The 23652-nt window shown below is 44.3% G+C and overlaps 1 protein-coding gene across 2 annotated transcripts; it reads right to left on the minus strand.

Annotated features, from left to right (window-relative positions):
- Positions 1–2105: 2105 nt before the first annotated feature.
- igsf8 (immunoglobulin superfamily, member 8) lies at positions 2106–22072 on the minus strand. Of its 2 annotated transcripts, none has more exons than XM_083660637.1 (9): positions 21936–22072; positions 21565–21742; positions 17947–18327; positions 14581–15045; positions 11275–11438; positions 10434–10683; positions 8294–8695; positions 6829–7293; positions 2106–5643 (listed from the first exon to the last, which is right to left on the minus strand). In XM_083660637.1, the coding sequence occupies exons 2-9, from the start codon at positions 21614–21616 to the stop codon at positions 5516–5518; spliced, it is 2307 nt and encodes a 768-aa protein (XP_083516763.1). In that variant the 5' UTR covers positions 21617–21742; positions 21936–22072; the 3' UTR covers positions 2106–5515. The 2 variants fall into 2 exon arrangements, with proteins under 2 accessions (XP_083516763.1, XP_083516764.1); XM_083660638.1 differs by having other exon boundaries at positions 21565–21739; positions 21936–22050.
- Positions 22073–23652: the final 1580 nt, after the last annotated feature.

The following is a 23652-nucleotide window of genomic DNA, read 5'->3' on the forward strand; positions in this document are numbered from 1 at the left end:
ACAAACGATTACATAATAAACGGCCCAAACGAAAGCAGTGACTTCATAGCTTGTGACATGTGAGAAAGCAAGCGTGTGATTTGAAGAAGGAGCATGTAATCCAATCCTGCTTGAGGGAGACTAACTAAATTTCAGCCAAAGATCCGTGTGACAAAGTCATTCATCATCGTGAGGACTGCAGGGTAAACTAATTTACGAGTTCACCAAAAAATGTTAACGGGGCACAAAAACCATTAATTGCATCCATGTTACAATGATGCTTACCACTACATTTCTATTTTGAAGCCACAGAAGAGAGCCAGGACCTCGGCAGAGCGAGGCGAGCTATACCCTGCTATCCCTAGGAGAGAGAGAGAGAGAGAGAGAGAGAAAAATCAATGTAACATTCCCACACCATTACTAAAGACATTAATAATGTGTCTATGGCTCTGATAGCCACTTAATAAACTATTCTCCTACTCCAGCACTTAAGATCGATCTAAGACACAAAATAAAGGCGCAATGAAATGAACCCGTGTTTTCTTTTTGTGCATCATTACACTGAATATTTGTTACCACCGTCAGCCACGGAAATCCTTTTCAGTGACAGCCGTTTAAAAAAACATGCATGGCACCATTTATGGGTCTGTCAAGCACGTGTAAATATGAGTAACATTCTGAATCTGCAACCATGACAGATGATGATTATTGCTGTGTCCCACTATAGTGCAACATAGTTCTTTAGATTATTATTTGCATGTTTTCATAGTAGTATCACAGCACATTAGCTTAACTTTCACTCCCACACTTCCATCACAATGTACTTTGAGCCGAGAAGACTGCAGACCTCTGCTTGGCCGGTCTTAACTTTGAAACTGCAGCAACCACAAGAAGAAGGTTTCTGGTTTTGATAGATGGAAAAATTCCTCAACTCACATGAATGCTTTTTTCACAAAGATTGGAGTATTTCCTGCTCCGCAAAAATCACAGAATGTACTGTAATAATACCTCAGCACTTTCCAACAGCCTCTGATTTGAGCATGTCCAGGTTCCATGCATATAGATCAGACTTTTCTTGTAGCACTAGAACAAACACACTCACACATACAACAGTAACATTATGAACCCAGAGTGAAAAACACACACACACAACAGTAACATTATAAACATAGTGAAAAACATGCACACATACAACAAGAACATTATAAACAGTGAAAACTGATGCGGAAATATACCATGGAGGGACAGCACTGTGCCATATCCTAGTGTTATGATACCCAATATTGATATATAGGATAAAGTTGCCCGGCCCTGTGTGTGCGTGCGTGTGTCTGTGTGTGTCCGTGCGTGTGTGTGTGTGTACGTGGGGGCTCTGGTGGGTCTGCTGTCTGAGAGTGGAACTGTGGTGTCTTGTCTGTTCCCTGTTTTTTCCAGTCTCCAGACGAAAACATCCGTTTCTATAGTAAAGTTGAGTCAAATGTATATCTGAAACCCTCCTGTCTGTGTCGTCAAAACTTCCTTTTTCCTTGCAGTGTTCCTTAGAAAACCCCCAGATTCTCTGAAATGTATTTGATCAATTCTCTAAAATGAAGGTCACCATTATCACATGATTCTCGTGTTAAGGTAAACATGTTGACAGGTTTCCTTTGTACTGACAAATTAAGTAAAATGTTAACATTATGTGTGTCTCTGATAGAAGTAAGGGTTATAGTAAATGTTAACAAAAGGCTAATCTGCTTGCTGGCTTATAGAATGAACTGTACGGTCCATGTTTTTATCGAGAAGGCCGGAATTGGGTGGCATTCGCCATGTTGAGGTTTACCAGGAACTTGTAGCAAAAGCCTGGGGTTTTCCATCAACTCGAGCATGAAGACCAGTCGCAAAATGTTGCTTTGTGCTATATCAATGCTGCATAAGGGATATAAGGGGATGAAATGTGTTATTCTTAGCAGGAACTCAGTAATATAGCTTATCATTTATAATTGTTTTACTCTGGCACCTCTGCCATTTGTTTGCATATTAAGCGTTAATAAAATAAAGTAAGATATGAAAGTTTTGCATGAAATGTGGGAGCATGCATAAAACACGCACACATACAACAGTAACATTATGAATCCAGAGTGGTTTATTGGCTTATCAAATGGCAGCGTTGCCAAAGCACCATAACAAACAAAACAAACTGAACATGACCTCCAAATGGCTACAAATTACAAACTGGAATAGTGGTATTAAAGCAGAAGTAAACAAACCGTACAAAACATAACTCCTTCATTTAAGCGGTTAATAATACGCCTTCAAACTAAGCACAACAGACAGCGGTTGTGTACCGTGAGCATGTCGTGTCTTTGTAATATAATACAGTGCAACAAAATATAGAACACAATTGTGAGCAGTGGCTGCTGTTCTCAGGGGGCAGAGATTGATTGAATCCGATGCGAGCCACACTGACACTGTAACAGTGAGAGGGGGAGGGCAGTGGGACACACACTGCAATCAGAAAGACAGGGATTAGAGAGCAGTGAAACACACAGATACGCAGTTACTTCCACTCTGAAATGGCAGCGTGCACGTATGGATGTGTACAGTATGTGAGTGTACTGTATGTGTATAATCACGTGTGTGTGTGTGTGTGTGTGTGTGTGTGGGGGACAAATCAGCTTTGAGTAATTGATCTGGAACAAAGTGGTTCAGGAAGCAAGCAGAGCTGTGAGTTTATTCCCTAACGTTCATGAACATCAAACCGGGATTAGATGTTTATGAACATCATTTATAAACAGGGTTTAGAGAGCACAGGTTTGGCTGGATGGGGAGATCTAGATCGGCTCTCGCGGGGAAACCAATTGAGAGAAAGGGTGAGACAGAGAGGATTGTATGCAACTTAAGAGTGCATAAAGAGCTGGAGACGACCTGCAGCATTTTCAATGAGATCCCCGGGGTTTGGATCCAAATACTCTTTCCTTTCCATGAACAAACAGATCGTGTACCCCACCTTCAATTACTGGTAAACATTATGCAGAAATGTGTGCATGGCCAAACGTTTGTAAAATGTTACTTGTGGAAGGGAAAGGAGCAGTAGCGGAGCGTACACCGGGGCCATCAAAAAAAAAAAAAAAAAAATGTTTGCAGGCCAGGCCAGGCCAGGCCACCGGGCCCGGCTGGCAACCTGTGTTTTTCTTTTTCTTCTTCAGAACAAGCTTGTCTGTAAAGTGGCTTCACTGTAGGCTTTCTTGGACATAATATTACTTGGCTCAATGAGTGACAAATTGTGTTTTCGGATATAGGGGCTATCAGCTATTTTACAGTTGTGACTTAAAATGACTATTTAATAAAGTCAGTGGTGTGAGAGGAATTCAATCAATAGACAATTGGTGTGTTTAAAATTAGATATTCCACTAAATATGGCTAAAACCGATTCAAACATGCAAAAAAGGCAAATTATTCTTCGCGGCCTGGCCTGGCCTTCAAAAAAATAAAAATAAAATAATAATAATAATAATCATTTTTGATGGGGTCCCCCTAAGAGCTTCGCCCCCTCTGGGCTGATAGGGTCGCTCCGCCCCTGGAAAGGAGGATGGATTTCATTCATATTTCAAGTGTGCGGAGTGCAGACATATATCTGTCAGTCAAACATATTTCTGCAGGCTAGCAGCAGGAACCAGTCATAAGTCTTGGCACAAGAAATGCTTAGACTAAACCACACGATAGATGCTGATGATAATGAGACCTCACTAAACCCTGTCTGGTGACTGGTCCTATGACTGCATGGCTGAGGACATTTTCACCTCAGGGGACGAGTATCCAAAACAACATTCAAATAACAGAACAGTGTTTCTGCTTGTGTATTTACTTGTCGTAAAAACAAAGGGGGAATTCTTTTTCACAGTACGCTTTTTCGATCTCAGCCACTGCTGACAAGAACAGCAAAGGAACCATCCATCGAACAACAAGAAAAAAAAAAGGTTCAAAGTACTTCCTCAAGTACAGCAAAGTGCCTTTTCAGCTGAAAGAAAATCAAGTAAAAGATACCGAGGGGCCTTGGTTTGGTCCCAGTCCCACTTTTGGTCCAAGTGCTTCAAAAGAACAGAACAGAACGCTGCAGAATATTAAACGTGTGTGTCTGGCCCAAGACAAACATGGGGGGTTTCAAGTACAGTCTTCCTTTTTACATTAAGTAAAACAAAACAGCTCAACTTCAGCTCAGTGCAGTATTAATCTCTCTTCTATTTCTCTTTGCCAAATGTATACAAGTATGTACAGAGAACTCAAGACAGCATTTAGCATCAACAGGCAAGGAATGCTTTTGTTTAGAATGGTAACTTAGCAATTGGTGTTGGCGTTTAGAAAGTCCCCGGGCAGCGTTTTCCTTATTAAGTCACAGATTTGAGACGTTGTTTACATGCAGAGCGGTGCCGGGCTGCAGAGCGCTGGAAGGTCCCTATACTCATGTCCATTTTCTGGAAGCTGTACTGCTCACATCAGCATTCATGTGATGTCTGACACTGGAGTGGATTAACCATGCATGCATATTTAGACATCGCTGTTTCTGTAATAAAATAGCATGCCGTTTGAGCAGCGTACACTCGGAAGTAACAGTCTTAAACAGTATCAACAATGTGTGAAAATAAAAAACGATTCTTTGTTCATTGTAAATGAGCAGAGTAAGGTTATTTTAGCCTGCCGCCTGACCTGAATATTTTGTTGGATCGACATTTTCCCCAACTCTAGTACTGTTGAATCTGCGTAGACATTGATTGAGGCTGATCTATGAAACAGGCAATATCTAAAATATCTGAGGGACTGAATGGTATTTGGTTCCATTTTATATGGACATTGGGACAATCAAACCGTGACTTCTGAATGGGCAGTTTGCTTGACCTTTCCGTGGGACAAATGCCTTTTCACTTTTGCAGTGTCCTTGAGATTCAAAACCAGCCTGTATCAACTTCACTCCGGAACTCGACACAAATGTACCACAAGTCCAATTCTTGAAGACAACATAAAATGGCATTTCAAAGGTGTCTGAGTGTGAGGTCAGGACAGAACGTGGGGAGGGATCGTTCAAAAGTGGCTCGGGCGGCTGGCCCCCACCAAACATGGAAAGTGACTCTGAAGAACTGGATGCTAACCTGCATCCCATTGTAGAGGACGACTCGCCTCCTGCGACACCACCATCACTCTTATTGGAGCAAGCAGTGGACAAAACCCTTCGAGTGGAGGAGGGGTTAAAAAGTGGGATTTTATGTACGCCTACTGGTAAGTGATGCAGCAATCACAAAAATAATATGCTGTTTTCCAGGAAGGAAAGCACTGGGGCTTTGATATAAAAATACAAGAAAATAAAAAACAAGATTTTCTTTTTTTTTGGCATGTGTTGTTACACAGGTGTACGTTAGGGCACGGGAAATAAGCTAACAAGGTAAAAGAGCCACTTTTCCCACTCGTCTTCAAGTCAGTTCTTGACCATTTGATCCATTATGGTCCATGTGTCACCTCTTCAAAAACATTCCGATTTTACACAGGCAGTGGCACGGGACACCTATTTCTGAGCACGCTGCTTTGCCAGGCGATTCATGAAGCAACAGGTTACCGTGGCGATGATGACAATGGCCACAAACAGGGCAGAGGAGACCCCGACAACCAGAGGGATGAGGAGGAGGTCAGCAGCTGGGAGAGAGAGGAAATGAGAGTTCAGGAGAGGAGGAAGGAACGAAGGAAAGGTCATGTTAAAGCCCCCGTCCAGTCAGTTTTTCTACCTGTGTAACTGTGGGTGTTCTATTTCAAACGTTCCATACTGTATGTTTGTATAGTCGCACGTCATCTGATTCTGCACCAAAGAACCTACAGTGATAAGAACCGAAGGCTAACAGGTTGTTCCACTGCAACATCATGGCGGCACCACTGTTGTCAAAAAAAAGCACAAGAGCTTCGTCTCTTGCCTTCAATACTCTTTGTCTGCGCTACCGCCAGGAACCGGCGTAACGTTAGCTTAGCTGCAAGCTGCATTATTGCTTAGAACTCAACAACTGGCCAAAGTATTTCAAAGCTCATGAGCTTATTGTAAAGAGCATGACTCGAAATGGTTAGCAAGCGAATATTTTGGTCACTCAGTGGAGTTTTGAGCCCAGCGAAGTGGTTACAGCAGCAGGCAGCGGGATTAGCTGACGTAGATAACTGCTAGCTAACTATTTAACATGCTAGCTCGTCAGAATCGAATTGACATGACGTATAACTATAGCGTTCCATTGAGTCTGTCATACGTCATCATTCCATTTGAGCAACTACTTCACTTTTTTAACTTGAGCACAAAATTAAGTTATTTGTAAAAAAAAAAAGAAAAATTCTTTGGCAAAGAGTGTGGCTAATCAATCTCTTAATCTCAGTTGTAATTTTAATAGATAGTCAACAGAAAGAATACCACCCTATTTATTACTGTAATCCAATTACAACTGGGGCACGCTAATTAGGGGTGCACCGATCGATCGGCAAGCAATCTGTATCGGCCGATTTTGACCTCAAATATGCGATCAGCGATCGGCCATTTTTATATATATATATATATATATATTTTTTTTTTAAATACAAAAAAGCCCTATCACTAATCAAGCTTTCCAACGATATAAAATACAATGCCAATTGGTATTATTAAAGGGGAGAGATAATCAACCTAAAATAACGTTTCCAAACTTTCTTTGAGGAGTTTATATATCGGTGATCGGTGATCGGTAATCGGTGATCGGTCGATGATCGGTTGGGCAGATATTTCCCATAGGCGATCGGCAATCGGTGGCAAAAAAACGTGATCGGTGCACCCCTAACGCTAATGCCATAATACCAACAGTTGTCACTTACCTCGGGCGTACAGGTAAACGGTCACTGCAGACGACTCTGCTTTAGACCCGGTGTTGGTCCAGCCTCCGTGCGGGGCCTGCCACCACACCTCGGCCTGGCACACATACAGACCCTGGTCCCGCTCGGTGGCCGAGTGGACCCTCAGTCTGTAGCTGTCGGCTGACAGACGGTCGACGCTGATCTCGCTAGTACCGTTGGCGTAGACCTGTGCGACACCCTCGTATGTGAGAGCAGCGACCAGCCTGGGGTTTTCCTCGACCGTGGGGGTCGGGGGAGGCAGTTCAGACGGTGGGTCCTCTCTCCCCCTGGTGGTGATAACTGGCTCGGGGATCGGCCGCCGCAGCCACTGCACCTGGAGCTGGGTGCGACTTGCGGTCGTCACGGTGACGTTGCAGATCAGCGTGATGGTGCTGCCTCTTTTCAGCAGAGGGCCACGAGCGAGCTCAGCCACCGCTCTGACCAGCACTTTTGGGGAAGAAAGAGATAAGTGTTGATCAGACACGAGTTCTTGTTTGTTTCATCAAAGGTTAATATGGAACTGTTTGGTGTGGAGAGTACTGCACTGCAAGGACAAGAAATGTCTAATTGTAATGTGTATGTTTGTGTATGCCTTTCAATGTCAGGTGTAAACGTAACCCAGCTAAATCATATCTCTTAATCCAAGATGCATGCTGACACCAGGTTCAAAGGGGGCCTCAGTTTGTCCTCTGTGGCTATAGAGAGCCGCAGGGATGACGTATTTTTGTAGTCAGAACGCGGAAGACTTCCTGGTTCTTCACTGTTTCTGTCTATGGGATTTTTGAATGGGTTTTTGCCGCGATGCTTCAAATACGGTCTCTGGGCAACGCAAGATTAATCAAACGCGAACCAGAGTTCAGTCGGATAATCTTCACACGAGGACCACTTTCATGAGTTTTGTAGCGTAAATGCGAGCCCTAGAAGTAAAAAGCTTGAGCTAAGCTAATCCAGAACTACACACTGTCGCATAGGCTTCCACGTCACGTCAGCACTCAACCTGGACTGTTGTTGATGTGTCGCACTGATTACCCCGGGCTGAACGGGGCTGAACCAGGTGAGGGAAAGAGAATTTCCGTGTTCGTCCTTTGAAGTGGTGACGTTATTGACGTATATATCTCCATTGACTCAACAGTGTAGTCTCATTTAGCCGTTTGCTAGCTAGCCGCCCTTTTAACAGCACGTAAAAGCTTCAAAACTCATAAAAGTGGTCCTCGTGTGTGAAGATGATATTACTAAACACTGGTTCGTGTTTGATTAAGCCAGCGTTGCCCAGACAGATTATTAGAAGCATCGCGCCAAAAACCCATTCAAAACTCCCATAGGCGAAAACAGTGAAGAACCAGGACTGTTAGCATCGATGATTTCCGGACTCGTTCCTGCGGCTCTCTATTATCCTCCATCACTATCATAATCAAATAAACAATACAAACAGTGTATAGTCACTTACCTTGGGAGTACAAAGGAACGGTGACGGCAGACGATTCTGTCTTAACCCCTGTGGGGTACCAGCCTCCGTGCGGGTCCTGCCAGAACACCTCGGCCTGACACACATACAGGCCCTGGTCCCTCAGGGTGGCAGAGTGGATCCTCAGTCTGTAGCTGTCAGCTGACAGGCGGTCGATGCTGATCTCGCTACCGCTGCCGTGGATTTGCGCAACGCCGTCGTGCTTGAGAGCAGCGACCAGCCTGGGCTTTCCTGCTGGCTCGGTGATCGGCCGCTGCAGCCACTGCACCTGGAGCTGGGCGGGACTCGCGGTGGTCACGGTGACGTTGCAGATCAGGGTGATGGTGCTGCCTCGTTTCAGCTGGGGGCCACGGGCGAGCTCAGCCACCGCTCTCACCAGCACCTCTGTGGAGTGAAGAGATAAGCGTTGTTCAGACGGTAGATCTCGTTTGTTCAAATCGGTAGAATTCTTACAGACAAAATATTGTAATTGAAGTGATCTGAAGTGTTGAGTGATAGATTAGTGATACTCAACTGGCGGCCGGCGGGCCACATGGAATTGCAAAAAAAAAAATATATATATATATATATATATATATATTTTTTTACAGTGCACCTGAACGCAACATGCAAGATACCCGCTGAATAAGTGTCCAAATGTTCATGTAATTCTGGCCAATACTCCACTTCTGTTATAACATTTCAGTCTGGAATATGGAATATCTTTCAATAATCTATGATTTAGCTGCTAAATTGTCAAATAGCGCCGTCTGCTTGCTACCCAGCCACTTATGTAATGTATGTACTTAACCTAAATAACTATCCGGTGTGCACAACATTGTCAGACTAAACTCCATCTGACACCTACAATCCGCTACAGAAAAATGTATATTGTTTGTTTATTAACTGGCCCCTGGCCTTCTATCATTTCACGAAAGTGGCCCCCGGGCAAAGCAAGTTGAGTATCCCTGGATTAGGCTAAACTTCAGACAAAGTTGTCTGAATGTTGCAAACACTAAAGTTAATATATAAATCCTTAAAAGAAAAGGAAAAAAATCCTTATTATGCCATGAGACCAAATCATTGCTCTCACAGGATGGGGTGGGAACGGGATTTGCATGAAGGGGAGAGGAAATAAATGGCCAGCTGCGTCCAGATTTCAGAGCTCTCGATGACATTGTCGATTGCTTTTGTTGCTGGGATCAGGTAAGGTGAGCACAATAAAGCAGACAGAGGGGAGGGACTACACACAGACGATTCATTTGTAACCATCTACAATAGTCGATAGCACCGTTTCTAGAAGTAATGCTAGCATGCTAGCCAGTATTTTACTATCACAATAGAGAGCCGCAGGAACGAGTCCGGAAATCATCGATGCTAACAGTCCTGGTTCTTCACTGTTTTCGCCTATGGGAGTTTTGAATGGGTTTTTGGCACGATGCTTCTAATAATCTCTCTGGGCAAAGCTGGCTTAATCAAACGCGAACCAGTGTTTAGTAATATCAGCTTCACACACGAGGACCACTTTTATGAGTTTTGAAGCTTTTACGTGCCGTTAAAAGGGCGGCTAGCTAGCAAACGGCTAAATGAGACTACACTCTTGAGTCGATGGGGATATATACGTCAATAACGTCACCACTTCAAAGGACGAACACGGAAATTCTCTTTCCCTCACCTGGTTCAGCCTGTTCAGCCCGGGGTAATCAGTGCACACATCAACAACAGTCCAGGTTGAGCGCTGACGTGACGTGGAAGCCTATGTGACAGTGTGTGTAGTTCTGAATTAGCTTAGCTCGAGCTTTTTACTTCTAGGGCTCGCATTTACGCTACAAAACTCATGAAAGTGGTCCTCATGTGTGAAGATTATCCGACTGAACTCTGGTTCGCGTTTGATTAATCTTGCGTTGCCCAGAGACCGTATTTGAAGCATCGCGGCAAAAACCCATTCAAAAATCCCATAGACAGAAACAGTGAAGAACCAGGAAGTCCGCGACTTCCGCGTTCTGACTACAAAAATACGTCATCCCTGCGGCTCTCTATTAAATAAGGAAATGGCTTGTTAACTCCCACACTCTAGTAGTCCCCCCTGAACACATAATACAGCTGAAAGCCTGTGAGTGTTGACATCGACGGAGGGTCTCACCATTGGTCTTGAGGTTGACAGTGACTCCCGCAGACCTCTTGGTGAAGGTGGCAGCAGTAGACGGGCCAGGGTTCCTCCTCCCGGCGTATACGCTCACCACACACCCGTACACTCCTGAGTCAGAGGGGCGGGCGGAGAACAGCTTCAGAGAGTACCGCCCCTCTGCCACTTTCTCCATAGAGCCCCCGCTGGCTCGGCTGACGTCCCCCCAGCTGACGACACCGCCCGGGGTTATCCGGGCCACCTCCTCCTTATAATAAAATAACAGTACGTATTAAACACTGTCTATTGAAATTTGATTTGTATAAACAAATGGGGGGGAAAAAAGATATAAAACATCATGAATTATTTATGACACTGACATTTTGATTACTGTAATTGTTTGTGCCAAAATGACAATGAATGCCATCTTTTCCGTTTATATAGCCTAAATCAGATGTCAATTTACAGTATAATATATAATGCATTAATTAGTTCATTTACAGACACAGGTGTGTACAACAACTGATGTGCGCGCGCACGCACACACACACACGCACACACACACACACACACACACACACACGCACACACACACACACACACACACACACACACACACACACACACACACACACACACACACACACGCACGCACGCACAAGGGACACAATTGATTTATGTCCACAATCCACATATGGTAGATTGTTACATTTGTGCAGACAGTATGCACAGTATGCAGGTACAAAACAATTAGGATTTAAACAGCAGCCTCCACACAGCCCTACTGCCTACAGTACAACAGCTGACAGTGAAGAGTAAATAACAAATCAGCCAACACAAGTGAACAGAATCACAATACCTCTACTCCTCCAGTCCCGACCAGGCCCCTCTTCATCCACTGAACCAGCAGGCCCGAATTTCCCACGGACGACAGCCCCGACACTTCACAGGTCAGGCTGAAGGGGGCGCCGGCCTGCACGGTCACCTCCCCTCTGGGGGACGACGTCACACTCACAGACTCCGCTGGACAGAAGAGAGAGAGAGGGAGAGAGAGAGAGAGAGCTTAGGGCAAATGGAAAGAGGACAGAAACCTGTACGGACACTTACAAAAAAAAATCTTCACTGCAATCAATCAATAATCTCCGTTAGGCTGGGGTGGCTGGCTGCTCCTCTAGCTTTGGTTGAACCTATTGAATAGTAGGATAAATACTGTGCTACATCGGTGGGAGAGGACTCGGATCACCACCTCACCCTGAAAACAAAAATACTACCCAATAAAAATGACATTTCAGAAAATCAAATGGAATAATAATAAAATAATGGCAACCATATCTCCCAATTATCTAAATGTAACCCCTCCTCAGTTAGCCTACACTTAAATTAGGGTCCTTAATGATCACGTTTCTTACCATTTTAACACTCATAACTAGGTCACAATGTGTGACAACAGAAACTTTATTATAGCTGAAAGGGTGAAGCCTCAGATAATGGGGATTAGCCTACAGTACATGTCATGTACAAGGGGGAGTGAGTTAATTAATTAATTGGAATAAATTGTAAATTTACGTTTTAAAGGCTAAGCATTCCATTGTAAGCAAGGCTTCATTTACAACATTTCTCTAAACAATGGATCCCATTGTTATTTCTCCAGTATAATTTGTCACAACAAAAGGGGAAACGCTAGAGCGTTGTATTAGATAGACTACAGGGCTACAGAAACATTATAGAACTACCGTAAATTCCGGACTATAAGCCGCACCGGTGTATAAGCCGCACCTGCAAAGTTGACTATTTTTTTCTTATATAAGCCGCACCGGACTATAAGCCGCGGGTGTTTTAATGGTATTTATTTTTTTTATTTTTTTTATTGTGTTTTAATGTTTAATTACCATATGTAAGGGTTCATGCACAGAGGGGATTGTCGGGAAAGAGATGGCTGTTTGAGGAAGCTCCCATTTATTAACATTTCAACAAAACAACATAACACAACACCACCTGTGTTGTTATTTACAGTGCACACAGTGTCATACAGTGTCATACAGTGTGGTGAAAAGAGGGCAAGAGAGGAAATTAAAACAGAAGTGGATTTATAGTTAGAAAGAGTGCTAAAAAAGAGAGTTTTTTTTTTTTTTTTTTTTTTTTTTTTTTTAATCCATAGATAAGCCGCACCGTTATATAAGCCGCAGGGGCCAAAAAAGGCCAAAAAACGGGAAAAAAGGTGCGCCTTATAGTCCGGAATTTACGGTAAGTAGTACAAGTGTGAAAAGATAACAGTACATGCAATGATAAACTACAGTAAATGCATTGTTCAAGAAAGACATATGACCTCATTAAGTCTTAGATCCACTAGATACCTCTCTCCACTGTATAAATAACTTCTACATAAATATCAGCAATATATATAATAATATGTCAATGAAGAACCTCAACAAATATTAGGTTATCTTGGTACAATAAAAATAGTTACATTAAAATCATGTTTAAGAGCAAACATACAGCCCTGGAGACACTATATGATCTGTTGTGAAGAGCCATAGATCTCTTACTGAAAGTTTGAGGTTTCATTTCCATCTAGGTGGTTAGAAAACGTACTTGAGAGAGGCCAGGCAGACAGAGACAGTGTGGTGCTGTTCTTAATGGAGTGGAGGAGTGCTCATGTCGGTCTGACAGAAAGATACAAATCCTCTTTGCAGCCAACAAGGGGCCACGCTGGGAGTACAGATTACTGTTCATGCTTTAGCTCTACACAAGCTCGTTAAGATTTTAAATTGAGCCACGCAGCAGTTAGCCAGCTATCTACCTATCAATCAAAGCTGGCTGGGTAGGTAGTAAACAAGAGAGGCAAGCATCTAGCTAGTCAGTCAGGGAGCCTGACATCCAACCAGTCAGTCACCAGCCAGATAAGTTAATCAACCCAGCTAACCTAAGAGCAACCAACCAATTACCAAGCCAGTCGACAACCTACAGTAGGCAACAAGTTGCAGTGAGTTAGTTGGACAATGGACACCCATCATCCATCCAGTCGGTAAGTGGCCAGGCAGCAAGTCAGGCATTCAGCCAGGCAATAGAATAGAAGAGAGTTTGTGTCTGGATTCTGGAAAGAGACCAGTGTACCAAGCAGCTCTGTAAGAGCAGCCTAGCAGGCCTATTTGCACCACTTCCTTGGCAACAATGGAGAAATAATCAAGAGACATGAACTCAATGGACCAGCACATACTGTACTGTACCATCTCAAGACTGATGCCTGTAGAGTGTTAACCCAAAGTCCATTTGTTGGTTCTGGACAGTGTACGGTGTATGTATGCCTGCAGTCCATATGTCGGTTCTGGAAACTGTACAGTGTGTGCCATGCCTGGAGTGCCAGTTGCTTTTGTATTCATGTCTGGAGTTTTATGTCACTGAAGGCCCGGGTGAGCCAAATTATGTTGAGATATCTTCTGCCCTTTGTTTTGGTGACCGCTTAACAAATGACCTACAATGACTTTTCATGACTAACCTCTTTCTCTCGCAAATGTTTGCCACGTGAACGTTGAACGCTGCACAAAACAAATAGCGGTTGAGCTACGTGTACATTCTGGCCTTGGCACTGGCCCAAACAGAATGCACAGCAGCTATACCTGGCATAATAAGAACCTGTTTAAATAAAGTCACTAACTAAGCCTGACCCCTCCCCCCACACAATCATGCGCTCTCTACATTTATTACCTTTACATTTATTTATCTTAAACATCCCCCTAAACCGCCTCCTCTTTTTTATAGTCCCTTTAAGCTGACCTCTTTTAAAGTTGCTCTCTAAAGCCCTCCGCAAACGACTGCACTTGCCACTCGCCACTTTAAAACCCCTTCTTAACCCATTGATACCTGATGCAGCATTTGTGTGTGTATCCCTTTAAGGGATCCGCACACAAATTAGGGATATACAGTACACGCAAATGCTGCAACAGGTATCAATGGGTTAACCCAATGTACTATACACTGTATATTGCATTGTTGTCACTTTGTCTTTGTTCTTTATGCCAGTGTATGATTATGTTGTGCGTCCATGCCAGTACCAAAGACAAAATTCCAAGACAATAAAGTTATCTGAATCTGAATCTGAACATGGCATCCTAATTTTGGCAACCGGCGTCAACACACACTGGCATAGCTAGTTAGGTACACTAACCTAGTTTCTGAACGGACAGGTTGCCGATATCCAGGATCCTCTGTGCGATCTTCTGCCACGATCCGTCGGGGTCCAGAATCCACTGGGAGGCCTCACAGAGGTAGGAGCCGGTGTCGTCCGCCTGCACCGCGCTCATCTTCATCACGTACACGTGGCGGCCGCCCTCTCCCGTCCTCTTCTCCAGCGTGATCTCTCCATCGTCGTAGCGCTTCTTGTAGGAGCTGCTGGTCCCGGGAGTCACGCCCAGCACCCTGTCGATAGAGATGATCTCTGTGACGGGGCTGAGCTCTCCTCCGCCTGCGCCGCCGCCCTCCAAACCCGCTCGCTTCCCGAACGTGATTGACAGATGGGTGTGCTGCTTGGATTGGACGCCGGCCGAACACGTCAACGTTATCTCCGCCCCCTCTGGCACGGGCTGAGCGGTCAGTGTGCGGGTGTAGCTGATCTGGAGCGTGTCAGGGATCACTACGGGAGTACAGATAAGACACAGACAGACAATAACGTGGTAGCGAGATTGCGACCGGAGACAGACACAAAATATGCCAAGTGTCATTTCTATTCCCTGTGTGCTGCTTTATTCTTTCTGTTTAGAAAACCAAAGAGAAACATGAAATAGGGCCATTTAATCTCATTGGCTTTGGTCATTTGGCTTTGGGGGGATGTAGTCCAGTAAAAATGTCACTTGACCTCACACTAATTGCAACAAAACCAAACTCAACTGATTTTGTATCCTCAATATGTCCTCAATGAAGGAAAAAAAGTGTTGAAAATGACCTATATGATGCTGCCAAAAACGTTTTTTTATTTATTTTTTAACATTTTTTTTTTTTTTTTTATCCTTGAAGCAAAAAACATACAGGATATAAGTGATGAGATTTATGGCACATTAAAAAAAAAAAAAAAAAAAAACGTTTTTGGTAGGCTACCATCATATTTAGGTCATTTTCAAAACTTTCCCTACATACATTTCCTTAACACTTTTTTTCCTTCATTGAGGACATATTGAGGATACAAAATCAGTTGAGTTTGGTTTTGTTGCAATTAGTGTGAGGTTGACCCACATATTTGCGTAAAATGCCTGGACTAGTGGGGCTTATAACGATACATACTTTGACTGCAAAACGCTCAGCCCATCAAATTAAGTGCTACAGTACATTATAGCAAAACGATCGTTAGAAATTGAATCACTAAACCTATGGACGTGTAAAAAGCCTTTTTCACAGCAGCCATTTTGTGTTTCAAAGGCAGGAAGTAACACAGGTGCAACCAAAACATTAACACTCCCCCCCCTCCCCTCCAGGGTTTCTGACCATTTTCATCGATCTTCCAAGACCCACAGACAGAAGGACTTTCATAGAAAAAGGTTTGTTTCTGCCTTCATCCATTCTTTGTAGAGCCCGACCGATATGGGATTTTTGAAACCGATACCGATACCGATTTTAGGGAATAAAAAATTACCGATACCGATAATATCGGCCGATATTTTTATTTTTATTTATTTTTATCATCAAATGTTTATCCCCCATTAGTGCTAATCCCCCATTAGTGCTATTTTTTTATTTTATTTATCCTGGTTGCTGCTCCACCCTCTGCCGATCTGGGGAGAGCTGAAAACTGGCTCCATGCTTCCACATGGGCAGTTAGCCAGCCGCTTCTTTTCACCTGACAGGGGAAGCTTCACCGGTAGGACATAGCACGTGGGAGGATCACGCTATTCCAACGAGTTCCCCTCCCTCCGAACAGGCGCCCTTAACGACCAGAGGAGGAACCACATCAGCAACCCTCAAATATCAAACACTTGACAAAGATATGATTGAGTTGACATGAATTGAAATATGTGATGTAGGCAGGATATTTTACAGCTTATTAATAAACTCAATGCAATGAAACAGTAAACTTAACTGGGAATTTAATAATTATAAATAACTAGAAATACAAAAACACAATAGAACAAATAGTTAAGAAAAAATATCAAATATACACAACATGCTGTCCATGCTGTCTATAACTTATATATATATATATATATATATTTATTAAAAAAAAAAAAAAAAATCGGCGCCAAATATTACCGATACCGATATATCGGTAATCGCCAATATCGGTCGGGCTCTAATTCTTTGGTTATTGACACTTGTATGTAGGCATGTGTTCACCGAAAACGCCCGTCTGTCCTCAAAAAGCGGTGGGAAATGCATGTTTGTGGCGTCGGGGCGACGGGGAGATTCACTCCGCGCTCAGGGAGGGGAGATGTGGGTCATCCCTCATCTTGCCCGGGGGGGCAGGTGGGTGCTTCTGGTGCACGATGTCTGGAGGTCTGGGGGCATATTTGACATCTGAAGTTTAGACGATTTGTGTACGTTTACCAGTGTCTGGTGAAAAAAAATCCTTCCGCTTTGAGTGACTGTCACAAGTCCGTCTGACAGCACGTGGAGCTCGGGGGAAAGCTGCTCCATGAAGCGCTTTGAGGCACCACTTTTCTCTGCTTGCTGTATTTGGTGGTCAATAAGCTCGTTGCTCGTGTGCAATTCCCGGAAGGGCAGTAGCATTTCATAAAGTGGCCAAGAGCGCCATCTATCACACGACGGTGAAAGCACGGATTGACATGATATCGCGTCAATGGCGGGGGAACGTGTTAACGAGGGCCCCGGCACTGGAACACCTAAATGGATTGGAAGTTAGTCTCTCAAGCCTCTCTTCCACAATCATCGAATACTGCAGAGACGGTCTGTACTTTAGCCTGTTCAAATTTGGCCAGAGGCAGTTGTCATCTTCCAAAGAAAAAGAAAAAAAACACTTCAGACCGGAGGAAGTTCGATGGTATTCGACCAATCAAAGCAAGCAAATTTGTCAAGCCAACATGTCTGTTTTAAGAGACTAATTGGAAGTTGGAAACCCTCACTGTTTTTCTTGCACCTATGTTACTTCCTGAATGAATGAGCTTTATTTGTCACCGTTACAAAACAAGTTAAGAACAAACGAAATTGAAGCAATCCCTCTGGTGCGTTAGACAAGACAATACAATAAGTCAAGGTAATAAAGATAAGGTATTAAAAAGTAACGAGGTAATAAGGATAAAAGTGTTCAGCCTTTGAGACACAAAATGGCCACTGTGAAAATAACGATGAATGTCGTAATATGCGCCAACGAGTGAGATGCAATGAATCATTGTTCAATGAGAAATGTCACCTGTCTGGTTGACGTAGTACGAAATAGTTCAGAACATACTCCAGTGTGCTTATCATACTGAAACTCTGACGGAACTTGAAAATGTCAGTATACTGGTTCCCACTGCACACATCAAAACGAAAGTATTCTTTTTATCTTATAGTTGCAACACAACCGGAAAGCGTACTGCATATTTACCTTTGATAGCAATTGAAGCGCTGTAATTCCCCTGGTATGTACTGTCTGTGCTGGGTGTGTAGCACTCGTATTTTCCCTGGTCTTCGGGCCGGAGCCTCTGGATCACCAGCCTGGCCTTGTCCCCCGAGTCCCTCTCCACCCTCACCTCCCCGGCCCGTACCCTGGGCTGGAACGGGGCGTAGGGAAAGAGCGGGTCTCTGGTGGACACCACTCCCATCTGCCTCCCGCCGGCGTCCTCCCTGTACAGGAACCACTCGAACTCCTGCGTGCGCGAGCCCTCGTACCCCGACACGGCGCAGGGCAGAGAGATGGGGAACCCTGCCACGCGGTAGACGGGTCCAGGGGGAAGGGTTACGTCGCGACACAGAGCATACTGGAGCACTGCGGAAGAGAGGGATGTGTGTGTGAGAGAGAGAGAGAGAGAGAGAGAGAGATGGAGGCAGACATCGACAAGGCAGGAAAGAGAGGGAACAGGGAACAATGTCAGATCCACTGGGCCACAGCCATGCCTCGCAGCATGTTTGGTACACAACCTCACCGATCAATATCCTGAGCTGATGACTGGCAGCTGGCTAACAGGGAATCAATACATTAGCATAGCCGTGGGAAAAAACCACACACAGCAACTAGAGCTAGGACTATTCGCCTGAATATAATGACATGCTGTATCTCATAAAGAAACAGCGACAAATCTTTCAGTGGGCTTCGTTTCATCTCTGGTTATTATTGCATATGTGTAAGTATGCATGCTAGTGTTTACATGGCAGATTTTTTAGTCTACTGGTTCTGGGCGAGACAAATTCAGTGGGGGTGCCTCGGGGGGGCCAGGGGGGTAGAGCACAGAGCAGGGAGCTTCCAGGATCGAGTGTCTGAGTTCTACTGCTTTGCATTGTCTGGCTGCACACCACTTCCCTGTGACTTCTGCGGTCAGATAAGCACAGGGCTATTTCAGCACTGAAACCCTCTTTCACAGCCACAGGCACTGATACGTCTCTGGTGGTAACTAGTCATTCATCCTGTTCAGGGAACCACCTAAAGCAGTGATCCTCACTATTTCTTCGATGAGAGCTGCACTGGCAGGACAAAGCCAATAGGAGAGCCACTTTTACCGCAAAACACCAAAAGCCACCCCAACCAAGCACATCTGCCTACCATTTTTTTGTGTTTTATAGTTTTACACACACACACACACACACACACACACACACACACACACACACACACACACACACACACACAGACACACAAGTTTCCCCTAGAAAATATTTCAGGCCTGGAGGGATTTCCAAACGTACCCCGACCGCAACGGTGGGGGCCATCGCAGGCGACGCTAAGGTTTTAGCTAACCTGTTCACATCTATGTTCGCAATGGCATCCCAAGTATCATCATACTATTATGGGATGCGATGCGAACAGTTGTATTATGGGATGTGCGTTTCCCAGGCAACGACACACGTTGACACGTTTTGGAACAGCGCTGCACGCTGGCACAATACTCCTAAAAGCAAAATGCTTATTGTTTTGAATGATTTGGCACCTTCTATTACTGTCAACACCAGTATTGTTGTATTGTAATAATATGCCATAAAGGTTTATTGAAATTTTGGGGAGAGCAGGGGGGAAATCTTAAAAAAAAAAAAAAAAAATTTTTTTTTTTTTGCAATTTCTTAGAGCCGCCAACTAAAGCTTCGAGAGCCACCAGCGTCTCGCGAGCCGCGCAATGAGGAACTAGGACCTAAAGCATCCCAATGCTGCTGAGACTGACTCAGTCAAAGGAGGAGGGGGGCCCATGTTACACAATAGCATTATAGAGCATTTTACATGTTACTTTTTTCTGTACCTTACTCTTGTGCATCCGCCGAGATGCAGACCTGTTGTAACTGCCTTGTTTTAAAATAGAACAAAAAGGCACGGTACAAAATAATTCAACTGCATCCTGAGCTGATTTGGGTGATCAGCGCGTCCACACTGAAGTCACATCAGTCGAAAGCAGATTGGAAACTACGTCCATATGTGGTTTGGGACAAGTGGCACAAATCAGACTTGGAGCGTCCAGACTCATAAAACCAATCTGGATAGAATCATTGTCATCATGTGTAGCCTACATAGTTATGTGTAGGTCTACACCCTTTTTCTGTCGGTCTTTGTGACCATGTCCTTGTGTGTTTAAGGCTGAGGGTGCTCAGAGCATAAAGAATTTCATTGTATTTATACATTGTATTATACATATGACAAATAAACTACTTAAACTTGAACTTGATTAATAGGTCATTAAAGTTCACAAATCAGATTTGGCCTCCTAGTCTGAACATGGCCTTAGACCCCCATTTACACCTGGTTTTTAAATGTGACCTGTATCCAGATACGTTATCTGGATACAGGTCACATTTAAAAACCAGGTGTAAATGGGGTGTTATAGCCAACACTGGCCCACCAACTGAAACTAAACGGACGATCACCCCCCTGTCACATCCCTCTTAGACCTTTACCCCACCTTTAACTGATGGCTACCTGAACAACTAGAAATACTAGCCAGGTGCGTTTTGACACTCCCCCCTGTCTGAGTGTGAGGCCTAGAAACCACTGTGTTTTGACACAGTCAAGCCACGGCCTGAACACACCCATAGATAATGCCATGGAACACTAGTGGGAGGCTTAAGCGGATTAAGGCCTAATTACATTGGACTTGGATTGATATGGTTTGGGGGGGACACCATAGCGTGTGACAATACTCAACACTGTCTGGGTTATAGGCAGTCTGCAACAGGGGGTCCCAAACCTTTTCTTATCAAGAACCCACCGTACAGACGCATGTGGGACCACAGTCTCTCATTTGATATGATTTTGTCCCAAGGGAACACACTACAGTTACCTACCTGAGCAGATGTGTGTTTACTGTTAGATATTATATATAGAGCAACAGTGGAACGTATGGTCCCAGTCGTCCATATCAGTTTTCTCACTTTTAGGACATAAATTATTTGCGAAATTAAACATATAATGATTTATATTTATTATATGTTCTCTCACTTTTAGTGTGTGGCATGTTAGTGAGTTTAAACTTATACAGGTGTATATAATGCTCTCTTCACTGTGCTAACTTTTAGGGTGTGACATATCAGTGAAATGAAACTACGGTATTCATTTTTCATGTCCTGGAAACCTCAACTTTGGGAATCACCTCCTGACACTTGAATTAGCTCAGCAATCATGCATGAGAATAAGGTGTTTTTAGGTGTGTGTGTGTGTGTGTGTGTGTGTGTGTGTGTGTGTGTGTGTGTGTGTGTGTGTGTGTGTGTGTGTGTGTGTGTGTGTGTGTGTGTGTGTGTGGGTGTGTGTGTGTGTGTGTTTTGACTGCCCACATTGAGATGTGGGCAGTCAAATGATGACAATGGAAATAAAGATGGGCTGACGCACAGTTTTAAAAGAAGCCAGTCCAAATCATATGAAATGCAAAGACTTGCTGCACATTCAGAGCAGAAGTAATTGACCATCATGCAAATGCGTCGCTGTTTTGACAGATGGGGACGCGCGGCTTAAGTGGGTGTTGTTGTGTGTGTGCTGTGCAAACAGGTAGAGACAGAGAGACTAGACCATAGACTGTACATATAGACTCACCCCACTGCAGAAACACGAATCCTGCTGTTTTCTGCCAAGCCATCGTCATCATCTATCTCTCCCCGCGATGGCCAGATGGGATTATGTCGACTCAGATTTCCCTCTCTCTCTCTCTGTATGGCTCTTGTCGCTATTATCGCCGTTCATAATCCATGCCGCCGCCGCGCTGAGCAACCTTCTTGTAGGCAAACGAATGAGCAGAAAAAACATCAAATTATTGGTCCAAAAATGATAAAGATTCCCAACAATATTTTGATGAGGCTGCTGCTGCTAGGATGGCGAGTTAGCACGATCAGCTAACATGCAGTGTGCGTGTGAATAAGAGGTGTACACATACATTCATGCATGTAGCGCCTGTAAAACAGGGTTACCTTTCTCATCATGCATCGTCGCATCTTTGTCAACAAACCGATTGCTCCATCATGCCTTGTGCAGTAAATATGCAGACTTGTTTTATTCAGACTACCTCCGCCTCGACAGACACGCTGTCCTGTCCAGTGGGCTGGCATCACAGGGGGTTGTGTGTGTGTGTGTGTGTGTGTGAGTGTGTGTGTGTGTGTGTGTGAGTGTGTGTGAATTGGGGCGGCGGGGGGGGGGGGGGGAGGGGCGTAACACAAAAGGGGGAGGAGTCTGCATGGAAAAAGCCACGAGAAAAGGAAACAAACGCGAGCCATTCATTGGCCAAGAATTCGAGGGCGACATTTCGAACCAATAACAATAGCATGCCATGGAAGCGGTTGAAACAACAACAACGTCTTTCATCACACCGCAGGGCGGCGCCAGAGTGCAGGCCAACAGACAGCCCGCAATGCATCCTCCTTTCCAGGTCAATGAGTTGAGTTCTATCATAAAAGCTTTTTATAGTGTATGAATGAACCAGGACTATTTAGGACACTGGGTCCTGGTGGTTCAGTGGTCATGTAATGTCCTGGGTGTCCATCCCTGGACCTGATATCCCCTGTAGAAAATGCTCCATAATGGCCCACCATCAGGCCTGTTCTTGTGGCAATTGACACCCACCAACCAAGGAGCCCACGAGGCAATGATGATGTCACCGGTGATGATGTCAGAGTTCACCTTGTGAGGTCATCGGTGATGTCAGAGTTTCCCCTGTGACAGACGTGACTTTGTGAGGTCATCGATGATGTCAAACCTCCCCGGACGTTGTGACATCACCAATGATGTCATACCTCGAATGTGGGGGTTATAAAGGTGTTGTTCTGCTATGATATTGTAACGTATCGGTGATACGCCAAAGAACGGAGAGTTGTAGTTGGTACAGGTTCTTTATTCACAGGCTTCTTTAGCTCCTAGCAGCTAGCTTCACAACGCTAGCTCTACACACAGCAACCATCTCAGCTCGCTCCATAGCTAGACTCCCCCCGGCACCCCGGCCGCTGGTCCTATATACCCAGTTTCCCCTAGGAACACCCCCACACACATTAGTTCCTAGCTACAATCCAGACACTTATGTTGCACATCACATTACAGGTAATACTTGGATTACCCGACACGTTACATACTCCTCACCCAACATTAGCTCAATGCCCACATTGACACCCACAACCCACACATATCCCCCTGTACCAAAACACACCACCCCACAACATTTTGTATTCCCCCAATTTGTCTCTTATTTTTCAGCACACTTTTCAATTTCCGTTCCACCACCACCATTTGCATTTCTTTTCATTTCTTCCTCTTTTCCCATTCCTCTAAATTCAACCCACATTTCAATTCTCTTTTTTACACACATTTCAATTTACCAATAACCCCCACATTTACCTTATTTCGTTTTCCCTCTTTTCTTTACACTCATCTTCAATTCAACCCACATATAATTTCAGTTCGACAACAACCCCAACATTTACATCATTCTTTTTCCATTACCTTCATTTAAACCTTTTTTCTTACTCACATTATCCCACTTCAACCACTATTTCCATCCCCCCTTTTAAAGCTTCTGTCCCATCTGAAGCACATTAGTCCTGCTCAAACCCCAGTGGGGTTAGCCCTCCGCAGGGTGACTCTCCTCGGTCTTCCCCCCGTGTTCCACAGTCAACACATGCACTGCAGTATCTCCGCACG

Source organism: Poromitra crassiceps (assembly GCF_964638095.1).
Source record: "Poromitra crassiceps genome assembly, chromosome: 25".
NCBI lineage: Eukaryota > Metazoa > Chordata > Actinopteri > Beryciformes > Melamphaidae > Poromitra > Poromitra crassiceps.